We start from the raw sequence: 12,339 nt of genomic DNA, 5'->3' as shown, positions 1-12,339 counted from the left end.
CCTGTAGGCCGATGTAGATTTTCTGCTGAGAGACACAAATCCTTCCTTCCTTCAAGAGAGCACGCTTCACTGGTCTACCAGTTCAAACCAGTTCTAGCCAGACTTTACAAACATTCAAACTGATACAATGTAGCATGTGGCCTCTCTCTCTTGCTGTTGCTTAGCAAACAGGCTTGCAGCTCGCACACACTGTCTTCAGAGAGACAAACAACTCTCAGTCTTCAAGGCACACAGACCCCCTTTAGTTTTTAAACAGAGAAAAAGAAACACTTCCATGACACTGTCAAGAAGCACTTACTCGGCAATAACCTGCTCACTGACGCTCAGTTTTTGTTCTACCAGGGCCACTCACCACCAGACCTCATTACAATCTTGGCCTAAACATGGACAAAAGAGCTGAATTCCAGATGTGAATTTCAGTGGGAATGACTGCCCTTGACATTAAGGCAGCATCTGACTGAGTGTGGATTCAAGGAGCCCTAGCAAAATTGAAGTCAACAGGAATCGGGGGGAACCTCTCCTCTGGTTGTGGTTGTTGGAGGTCAATTATCTCAGCCCAAAGACATCACAGTGGGAGTTCCTCAGGGTAGTTTCCTAGGACCAAAAATCTTCAACTGCTTCATCAATGATCTTCCCTCCATCATAACATCAGAAGTGGGGATGTTCGCTGATAATTGCAGTCCATGCCCGCATGCAGCAAAACAACATTCAAGCTTGGGCTAAAAATTGGCCAAGTAACATTCACGCCACAAGGGTGCCACACAACTACCATCCCCAACAAGAGAGAATCCAACCATGTCCCCTTGATGTTCAATGACATTACCATTGCTGAGACCCCCACCATCAACATAAGAGCATAAGAACATACGAAATAGGAGGAGTAGGCCAATCAGCCCCTTGAACATGCTTCACCATTCAATAAGATCATGGATGATCGGATTGTGGCCTTAACTCCACTTTCATGCCTGCCCCCTATAATTCTTGACTCCCTTGTAGATCAAAAAATTGTCTATCTCAGCCTTGAATATATTCAATGACCCAGCCTCCACTGCTCTTTGGGGTACAGAATCCCAAAGATTAACAACCCTCCGAGAGAAGAAATTCCACCTCATCTGCGTCTTAAATGAGATACCCCTTATTTTGAAACTGTGCCCCTAGTTCTAGATTCCCCACGAGGGGAAACATCCTCTCAGCATCTACCCTGTTAAGCCCCCTCAGAATCTGATATGTTGCAATAAAATCACCTCAACTCCAATGAGTATAGGCCCAACCTGCTCAACCTTTCCTCATAAGGTAACCCTTTCATCCCAGGAATCAACATTGTGAACCTTCTCTGAAGTGCCTCCAATGCAAATATATCCCTCCTTAAATATGGAGACCAAAACTGCACACAGTACTTTAGGTGTGGTCTCACCAATGCCCCGTCCAGTTGTAGCAAGACTTCCCTATTTTTATACTCCATCCCCCTGCAATAAAAGCCAACATTCCATTTTTCTTCCTAATAGTGTGTAACGACCAGGTGAAAAAGGAGTCTGGGGTTCCCCTTCAGTCTTTGCCTGGTTTAATCGTAACAGGGTTTAATTTTAAAAACACTGTGCTTTTAGCTCCCCTCAGTGAATCCTTGTTCACTGCTTCCCAATTGTAAGGCAAAAAAATCAATCAGACAGGTTTTCTTAGATTTAAAGAAGAAAGGTGGAGGTTTATTGATCTTAAACTCTAATCTGGTTAACGACTACGAATACGTGACGCGACCATGCTAGCCTGCATACATGATAAACACATGCAGATACAGACAGAAAAAGTAGAAAGAATAAAGGGGAAAAGTTTGAGGCAATAGCTGGGTTTCTATTTATGGTCCTTTGAGTTTGATGTAGAGTCTTTGGTTGCCGGTAAGACTTGCCGTTTCGTTGGGGCAAGACTTAAAAAGTTTTAAAACTTGTTTCGATGTAGGAGTCTTTTCTCTCTTGAGGTTTAAGTGACTTCAGTGGATCTGGAGATTAGTGAAAGAGAAAGAATAAAGCCAGACAGGAGAGAGGCTCTCTTCCAAGTTCAGTTGGAATCTGCAGTCTCTGCCTTCAAACTGTCTTCTGAGCACAATTCAAAACTTCAAGTTGGCCAGCAGGTTGGTCATGTGACTAACCCCTTATTTGGGAACAACCGCTCCTGCGGTTTGTGGATTTCAAAGCTCTTGGTGGGGGGGTTGGGGGATGTAGTGCTGTCTCTTACACCAACAAGATGTGGATAACCATTGCCAGGCCAATCTCTGTTAATTGAATCAGTGAGCAGTTCCCATTGTCTCTCCAAGCACTGTCTCTTAGTATGCAAATGCTTTCCAGCCACTGCTGATCTCGTTAAACAAGTCATCCCTTCACTCCAACAACAATTTTAAATTAATGTTCATGTGACAAAATTAATATTCTTGGCAAGGGGGGTCTTCATGACAAGTGGTAAACTTGCAAGCTAACTTTTTGTGATTCATGTACGAGGACACCCAGATCCCTCTGTACCACAGCATTCTGTAGTCTCTCTCCATTTAAATAATATTTTGCTATTCTATTCCCACAACCTCACATTTTCCCCCATTATACTCGATCTGCTAAATTGTTGCCCACTCACTTAACCTATTTATATCCCTTTGCAGAAACTTTGGGGAGAATTTTATGCTCTCCCTCGTGGCGGGTTTGGAGGTGGGGGCAGCATATAATCGGGTGGGATGGTGGCGGGTTGGGGGGAACCCCACCACCTTCCCGATTCTACCAAAATGAGGTCCAGGGCAGCAAGGCCTGTGAACAGTCTTCCCGCCCTGCCAATTGAGGCCCTTAAGCAGAAAATTAATGTCCAATTAAAGGCCTCATATCACTACCTCAATTAGCAGACCGGCAGACCGGCCTGTTGCCACACAAGAAGCACGGCAGGAAAATTTGTGCAAGCTGCTTGCTGACCCCAGGGGTGGGGAGGCGGGTCCATTGTTAAAAGGCACTTGGTGCCTGAATGAGGGACTCGGCATTAGGAAGAGGGAGCCCACTGAGAGTCACCCCCTGCCCTTGCTGCCGACCCCCTACACCCCACTGCCTCGCGACTCCCACCCCGCGAGACCCTCCCGCCCTGACCTCCCTGTGGCCTAGGTCCAGCGCTGCTCCTCAGCTTCAGGTAGGTGCTCCGCGATGGTGCTGCTCAGTTAAAGAGCTGCCAGCCTCTGATTGGCCGCCAGGTCTGAGGGGGGGACTGCCATCGCCAGGGTCCTTGATCCCGTGGAAGGCCTGCCACTGTCCAGTTAAGTGCCGAATTGGTACTTGATTCAGCAGGCCTCCTGCAAAAGGGGCGTTGTGGGTTTCTTGGCATCACTTTTGCTGACATCAAGATCCAGATAAAATCCCAGCCTTTATGTACTTTTCACAACTTGCTTTCCTACCTATCTGTGTATCAACAGCAAATCTGGCTACAATACACTCAGTCCCTTCATTCAAGTCATTAATATAGATTGGAAATAGTTGACGCCCCATCACTGATCCGTGTGGCACACCCCACTAGCTACAGTTTGCCAACCTGAAAATGACCCATTTATCCCAACTCTCCGTTTCCTGTCTGTTAACCAATCCTCTATCGATGCTAATATATTACATCCAACACCATGAGCTCTTCTCTTGTGTAGTAACCTGTATGTGGCACCTTATTGAAGCCTTTTGGAAATCCAAATACACTACATCAACTTGCTCCCCTCTATCCACCCGACTTGTTGCATCCTCAAAGAACTCAAATACATGTGTCAAACACGACTTTCCTTTCATAAAACCATGTTGACTTTGCCTGATCATATTATGATTTTCTAAATGTCCTGCTTCTCCTTCCTTAATAACGGATTCCAGCATTGTCTCAATGACAGATGTTAGGCTAACTGGCCTACAGTTTCATACTTTCTGACTCCTTCCTTTCTTGAATAGAGGTGTTATAGTTGCTGTTTTCCAATCCACTGGGACCTTTCCAGAACCTAGGGAATTTTGGAAGATCACAACCAATGTATTCACTGTCTCTGCAGCAACTTCTTTTCAGACCCTAGGCTGAAGGACATCAGGTCCCGGGGACCTGTCAGCCTTCAGTCCCATTAGTTTTCCCAGTACTTTTTTTCTTAGTGGTAGTGATTGTTTTATGTTCCTCCCTCCCTTTTGCCCCTTGATTTTCTACTATTCTTCGGATTTTTTTTGTGCCTTCTTTCATGAAGACAGATACAAAATACTTGTTCAAAGTCTCTGCCATTTCCTTGTTTCCCATTATTAATTCCCCAGTCTCATCCTTTAAGGGAGCAACATTTACTTTAGCTACTCTCTTCCTTTTTATTTATTTGTAGAAGCTCTTATTACCTGTTTTTATATTTCTTGCTAGTTTACTCTCATATTCTAATTTCTCCCTTTTTTAAGAAAAGTCATCCTTTGTTGGTTTCTAAAATGTTCCCAATCTTCTGGCCAACTACTAATCTTCGCAGCAATTTATGTCTTTTCTTTCAATTTGATACCATCCTTAACTTCCTTACTTAGCCATAGATGGTGCATCCTTCTCATAGAGTCCTGGGGATTGCCACTGACCAGAAACTTAACTGGACCAGTTATACAAATACTGTGACTACAAGAGCAGGTAAGAGGCTGGGAATTCTCTGGCAAGTAACTCACCTTCCTGCTCCCCAAAGTCTGCCCACCATCTTCAAGGCACAAGTCAGGAGTGTAATGGAATATGCTCCACTTTCCGGGATGAGCGCAGCTTCAACAACACTCAAGAAGTATGACACATTGCAAGTCAAAGCAGCCTGCTTGATCGGCATCCCAATATCCACCTTAAACAAACATTCACTCCCTCTACCATCAGTGCACCATGACTGCAACTTGTACCATCTTCAAAATACATTGCAACAACTCACCAGGGTTCCTTCAACAGCACCTTCCAAACCCTACCACCTAGAAAGACAAGGGCAGCAGACTCATAGAGTCATAGAGAGATACAGCACTGAAACAGGCCCCTCGGCCCACCGAGTCTGTGCAGACCAACAACCACCCATTTATACTAATCCTACATTAATCCCATATTCCCTACCACATTCCCACCTTCCCTCAATTCTCCTACCACCTACCTACACTAGTGGCAATTTACAATGGCCAATTTACCTATCAACCTGCAAGTCTTTGGCTGTGGGAGGAAACCGGAGCACCCGGCGGAAACCAACGTGGTCACAGAGAGAACTTGCAAACTCCGCACAGGCAGTACCCAGAACTGAACCCAGGTCGCTGGAGCTGTGAGGCTGCGGTGCTAAGCACTGCACCACTGTGCCGCCCCATGGGGACACCACTACCTGCAACTTTCCCTCCAAGTCATACACCATCCTGACTTGGAACTATGTCACCATTCCGTTACTGTAGCTGGGTCAAACTCCTGGAACTCCCACCCCAACAGCACTGTGTGTGTACCTACACTACATGGATTGCAGCAGTTCATGAAGGCGGCTCACCTTCTCAAGGGTAATTAGGAATAGACAATAAATGCTGGCCTTGCCAGCAATGCTCACATTCCATGAACAAATAAAAAATAATCCTGACGTAGTGGACGTAGTCTACTATTGATAACAGTTTTTCCTTTCTGACAACTTTTATAGACAGCAGTTCATACAATGCATTAAATATCTTATTGGCAAAATAACCAAAGCGTCTACCCACTACTATTTTTCCAAATTCAGCTCTAATCAGTGCTTAAATTTCAAATAGAAATATTCAGATGAATATGACCAAGAATTTTTATACAATTACTGACAAACTGGTGGGTTATCTCCTGAAATGAACAAAAATGAATGTGTAGACAAAAGCTGCAAGCAGTCACTGCACAAATTCACAAAAGACAAGATTAAGGATCAAACTATCCGATGTTGCTACTTTCATGTTGAACTTTGCATAAAGTAAATCCATTTATTTTTCAATGTGAAAACGCATGTAATATCTTGACTGATAATATGCAAAACATCTAGACATAATCCAAACCCAAGTAAACAATTTCCTATGAAAAGGACATCGAAGTACCATTCGCAACTCCTCAGATACTGAAGCAGTCCGTGCCTGCATGCAGCAAGACCTGGAAAACAAACATCCAGGCTTGGGCTGTTAAGTGGCAAGTAGCTTTCACGCCACACAGGTACTGTACAAAGACCATCTCCAACAAAAGAGAATCTAACCATCTCCCCTTGATGTTCAACAGCATTACCATCGCTGAATCTCCCACTAACAACATCCTGGGGGTCACCATTGATCAGAAGCTTAACTGGCACAGCCATATAAATACTGTGGCTACAAGAGCAGGTCAGAGGCTGGGAATTCTGCGGCAAGTACTCACCTAATGACTCCCCAAAGCCTCTCCACCATCTACAAGGCACAACTCAGAAGTGAGATGGAATATTCTCCATTTGCCTAGGTGAGTACAGCTCCAACAACACTCAAGAAGCTGGACACCATCCTGGACAAAGCAGCCCACTTGATCAACACCCTATCCACCACCTTAAATAGTCACTCCCTCCTGCACCACCAGTGCACAGTGGCAGCAGTATGTCCCATCTATAAGAAGCACTGGAGCAACTTGCCAAATCTTCAACAGCACCTTCCAAACCCGCAACCTCTATCACCTAGAAGGACAAGGGCAGCTAACGCATGGTAACAGCACCACCTGCAAGTACCCCTCCAAGACACACACTATCCTGACTTGGAAGTTTTTTTTATTCTTTCATGGAATGTGGGCATTGCTGGCATGGCCAGCATTTGTTGCCCATCCCTAATTGCTCGAGAAGGTGGTTGTGAGTTGCCTTCTTGAACCGCCATTCATATATCACCATTCCTTCACTGTCACTGGGTCAAAAAACTGGAAGTCCCTTTCTAACAGCACTGCAGGTGTACCTACACCAAAGGGACTGCAGCAGTTAAAGAAGATGGCTCATCACCACCTTCTCAAGCGAAATTAGGGACAGGCAACAAATGCCGGCAACACAGCGATGCTCACATCCCATGAATGAATTTTTAAAATGCTGCCTTGATGTCAAGGGCAGTCACTCTCACCTCACTCTGGAATTCAGCTCTTTTGTCCATCTTTGGACCAAGACTGTAATGGGATCGGGAGCCAAGTGGCCCTGGCAGAACCCAAACTGAGCATAGGTTAGCAGGTTATTGCTGAGTAAGTGCCGCTTGACAGCACTGTCAATGATGTCTTTCATCACTTTGCTGATGATTGAGAGTAGACCAATGGGGCGGTAACTGGTCGGATTGGTTTTGTCCTGCTTTTTGTGAACAGGATATACCTGGGCAATTTTCCATATTGGCAGCTAGATGCCAGTGTTGTAACTGTATGGAGCAGCTTGGCTAAGGGTACAGCTGGTTCTGGTGCACAAGTCTTCAGTACCACATCTGGGATGTTGTCAGGGCTCATAGCCTTTGCTGTATCCAGTGCCTTCAGCCATTTCTTGATATCATGTGCAGTGAATCAAATTGGCTGAAGACTGGCATCAGTGATGCTGGGGGCCTCAGGAGGAAGCCAAGATGGATCATCCTCTCAGCACTTCTGGCTGAAGATGGTGGCAAATGTTTCAGTCTTGTCCTTTGCTGGGCTCCCCCATCTTTGAGGCTGGGGATGTTTGTGGAGCCTCCTCCTCCAGTTAATTGTTCAATTGCCCACCTATATTCATGGTTGGATGTGGGAGGACTGCAGAGCTTTGATCTGATCTGCTGGTTGTGGGATCGCTCTGCCTATAGCATGTTGCTTCTGCTGTTTAGCATGCGCATAATCCTGATGCAGCTTCACCAGGATTGGTCCCCCATTTTTAGGTATGCCTGGTGCTGCACCTGGCATGTTCATCTACATTCTCAATTGAACCAGGGTTGACCCCAGGATTGATGGTAATGGTAGAGGAGAGATATGTCAGGACATGAGATTACAGATTGTGGTTGAACACAGTTCTGCTGCTGTTGATGGCCACAGCACCTCACGGATGTCTAATTTTGATCTGCTAGATCTGTTCTGAATCTATCCCATTTAACACGGTGATAGTGCCACACAACACCATGGAGGGCATCCTCAGTATGAAGATGGGACTTTGTTTCCACAAGTACTGTGCGGTTGTCACCTACCAATACTGTCATGGACAGACGCATCTGCAGCAGGCAGATGGGTAAGGACAAGGTCAATTAGGTTTTTCCCTCATTTTGGTTCTCTCACCATCTGCCGTAGGCCTAGTTTGGCGGATAGACCATCTAGGACTCGGCCAGCTCTGTCAGTAGTGGTGCTACCGAGCCATTGTTGTTGATGGATATTGAAGTTCCCTCACCCAGAGTACATTCTGTACCCTTGCTACCCTCAATGCTTCTTCCAAGTGGTGTTCAACATGGAGGAGTATGGATTCATCAGCTGAAGGAGGGCGGTAGGATAATCAGCAGGAGGTTTTCTTGCCCATGTTTGACCTGATGCCATGAGACTTCATGGGGTCCACTGTACCACCATCTCTATTGGGTCTGTCCTGCTGGTAGGACAGGACATACCCAGGGATGGTGAAGGAGGAGTCTGGAACATTGGCTGAAAGATATGATTCATTGAGTATGACTATGGCAGGCCGGTGCTTGACTAATCTCTGGGGAAGCTCTCCCAATTTTGGCACAAATCCCCAAATGTTAGTGAGGGGGACTTTGCCGGGTTGACTGGGCATTAAATTTAATACTTGGCACCACTTTCCTGTGTTCCCCATTCTTGCATAGCAACTGCCAACTTAGGTTTTCAGTTGTTTGAATGTGAAGGACATGAACTGACAGAGACTAATTGGTGCATATGCAAAGAGTGGATAGTTGGTTACAGGACTACTTGTACAAATATAGTGATGTGGGGTCAGGAGATGTTACGGTCCAGTGTGAATGACTATCTGAACGCTCGAGCTATTAGTTATCCCAAGCAGCAATGTGATCGGCTGTTGTCGTGTTGCACGCCAGAGTGCTGAACAGCTAGCTCCTCCCGCACTTTTAGTCCCTGCTGCTGCGTTCTGGTGTGCATTACATGGTGCTGACAAGCACCTCCAGATCTGTCCAAGTCACCTGAGGCGCAACTTAAGCATGCTGATGTCTTTCTCAATGACCTTTGCGGTTGACATATGGCTCAAGGTGCAGCACTCCTGGTGTTCATCAGTGGGGTTCCTCAGAGGTGTCTCAGCCAGGTTTGAAAGGGGTATCCTTTGATGCTTAGCAGTCACTCTTTGAGGCTAACTCTAGGTCTGAATGGGTCCGGGATGTTGGATTGCCGCAGTATAAAAGCATCATGGCAGCTCCCAGGGAATCTGCCACCAGCCTCCATGAACCTTTTCTTGTTGATGGAATGGAATCTTTTCCACTGAACCTGGTTGATCTATGGGGGCTCAGATTGCCTAGTGTGTACAGTCGATGGCACCCTGCACCTTTGGGAAGTCAGCCAGAGACACAAATCTGGAATGCCTGCTCATTCTAACTGTTGTCATCACAGGGGAAGTTTATATGCCTCCCAGCCCTGGCAAACAACAGACTTATGTAATTATGTGCAGCCAGCTGCAAGATCCTCGCTACATCTTCGGTAAAGCCCTGGAAGGAACCAGAGGCGGGGGAGAGCCAGAGGCGCGGGAGAGTGAAAGGCGCGGGAGATAGTGAGAGAGAGGAGAGAGAGAAAAAGAGAGAATGAAAAGCTTCAAAACAAGATCACGATCACTTCTGACAGATGCACATCCATCCAGAATACTCTGCATAGCTATATCAAGTGTGCGGGCAGACATTGACTACTTGCGCAAGCAAAAACCATGCCATGTATCTCACTAAGTCAGTGTTCAACATAGTGACAAGAAAGCAAGTTCATAAATTAGTCTCCTCATTTAAGGCTTTTTCACAAAATTCACATTTTTTGTTGTTTTGATTTTGATTAATAGTAAGATAAATTTCTAATGCCTTTATCGTTCCTAAACTTGCTCACTGGCCCCCTATGTAGGCCAACAATTGTAATGCGGGCCCTGACACGAAAAGATTGCTTTGCATGCTCTATTTGTATTTCGAACCACTTATTTGTCATAAACCTTGTCATTGATCAATATTTCTGATGGTGAAAGAACAAAATCAAGTTTTTTCTATATACAGTGCATACAGGGTGAACTCAGTACAATTTTTGATACTAAGACATCAGTATGAAGTTGGTCTGAACTTTCATTAACTGCTATATTGTTTGCCTATAGAAAGGGACAAAATTCAAGGCCAAGTCAGTTCAGAACATTAAGACATCCATCAGAGTTAATACAAAATCTGCATTAGTTAAAGCCTGAAAGCAAATTGCCAGGCCAGCACCTCAGTGTAAATGATAAAAGGAGAGATAAAAAGGGAGATAATATAAAGAAGAAATCCCCCAATAAACCAGTTATCTCTGTAATGTGGCACTTCAATTTAAAAAGGAAAATATACAATTCTACAACTAATAATTTTTTCCTCTTAAATTGTATTTACTTTTGTCCTAAAATACAAAGGCTAAACCCATATCTCTATTCATTAAGTCTTGACATCTTGTTTTACCACTGGAACCATTTTCAGAGTATTTCCATTTTGCAGTTTGATTCTATTTTTTTAATTATGTGCTGCCATGGCAAGATACACGTGATACAAGTGTCACATATACAAGATTCAAGTGTCACATTGTTTGATATGAAAGTTCTAATAAGCATACATCATGTTAAGAGAACATGAATTGAGGTAACCTACCAGACACATCCCTATTGAAAGAAACAAAAATCTTGCATTAGATATAATTACAGCAAAGTTTTTATTCAAAAAACAATCCTCCAATAATTATTCAATATGAATAAAATTGTTTCATCTCAATCTCGTGCAAATAAGTGAGAAATATATTTGCATCAAAGAATCTGTGCACAGTGTAAATTTATTCTGAAAGTTGCAAGGTTCTTCAATCTTAAAATGGCTGGAAAGCATGTAGCAAACTGTAGATAAAGCAACACCAGAATGAAGTGGAAATTGAAAACAATAGGTAGATGGTAATTTCAACGCTATGAGATCAAACCATCAGTTCAGAAAATTGGTAAAAACATTAGAGGCAGATTTGTTGGGAGAGAACTGAGCGGTTTCTCTGTACCATGTCTAAAAATTGATTGCAAACCACATTGCCAGCAAGGGAAATGGGATAAAAGGAAGCAAATACTCTACCCCTGCATCTGCAGCTGATCCAAATTGAATCACATCATCACTTTCCAACATAACCTGTGGCACATAAGCATAACACTGCCAGACTAGACTCATTTGAATAATGTCTAAGTATGGAACAAGCAGCAGGTAAACACACTTACCATAATGAGATGAGGTTGTATATTATCCATGACTTCACTGCAAACATTCCAGATTCAATGGAGAAGAAAGCAATATGGTCCATAGCTGGGAAGATGTAAGTATCTACTGTTACCAAACCTTCTTGCAAACAGGTCAAAATAAATAATTCTTTAAAAAAAGGATACATTCGTAGTGCTCCTGTGCGGCACCCAATGGCCAGGATTTTTTGCACGGGATCAAAAGCTAAGGCAGTCGGCTGACAGGGAAAGCCATGACGCACTGTCTGCAAAATAAAGGAAGGCAACATTAAAAACTGACCTTGTGAACATCTTTCACAAAAATTATATATAAAAAAAAATCACTGCCATAAACCTGTATTCAAATCTATGCATTTCTACTTGTTCAAAAATCTATTAATGAGGCATGAAACATATTGGGTTAGATTTTAACTCATTGAAAACCCACCCACTTGCAGGGTTAAAATCTGACCCACTGAATCTGTCAAATTTCAATAAATTAACATAGTAATACCTAATATTTACAGCACAGAAACAGGCCATTCACACAACTTGTCCATGCTAGTGTATATCTCCAGATGAGCCTCCTCCTTCATCTAATGCCAGCAACATATTTCTCTCTCGTGTGTTTATCTAGCCTTCCCTTAAATGCATCTATGCTGGTTGCCTCAACTATTCCTTATGGTAGCAAGTTCCACAATCTAACCACTCTTTGGAAAAAGAAGTTCCTCCTGAGTTCGCTATTGGATTTATTAGTGATTATCTTATATTTATGGCCCCTAGTTCTGGTTCCCCTGTAAATGAGACATCTTCTCTAAGCCTACCCTATCAAAGCCTTTCATAATCTTAAAGATCGCTATCAGGTTCCCCCTCAACCTTTTCTATTTTCAGAGTAAAGAGCCTCAACCTGTTCAATCTTTCCTGATAGGTATAGCCTCTCATCTATGGTATTATCTTAGTGAAAACATTTTGCAATC

The 12,339-nt window shown here is 43.8% G+C and overlaps 1 protein-coding gene across 2 annotated transcripts in view; it reads right to left on the bottom strand.

Annotated features, from left to right (window-relative positions):
• stxbp5l (syntaxin binding protein 5L) overlaps positions 1-12,339 on the bottom strand; it is a 679,153-nt gene that overhangs the window by 614,026 nt on the left and 52,788 nt on the right. For both annotated transcript variants that reach the window (XM_068039933.1, XM_068039934.1), the window contains exon 3: positions 11,531-11,628. In XM_068039933.1, coding sequence (XP_067896034.1) covers positions 11,531-11,628 — 98 coding nt within the window. The remainder of the gene's footprint in view (positions 1-11,530; positions 11,629-12,339) is intronic.

Source organism: Heterodontus francisci, chromosome 10, assembly GCF_036365525.1.
Source record: "Heterodontus francisci isolate sHetFra1 chromosome 10, sHetFra1.hap1, whole genome shotgun sequence".
NCBI classification, from domain to species: Eukaryota; Metazoa; Chordata; class Chondrichthyes; order Heterodontiformes; family Heterodontidae; genus Heterodontus; species Heterodontus francisci.
This window is presented reverse-complemented; position numbering and strand designations above follow the sequence as displayed.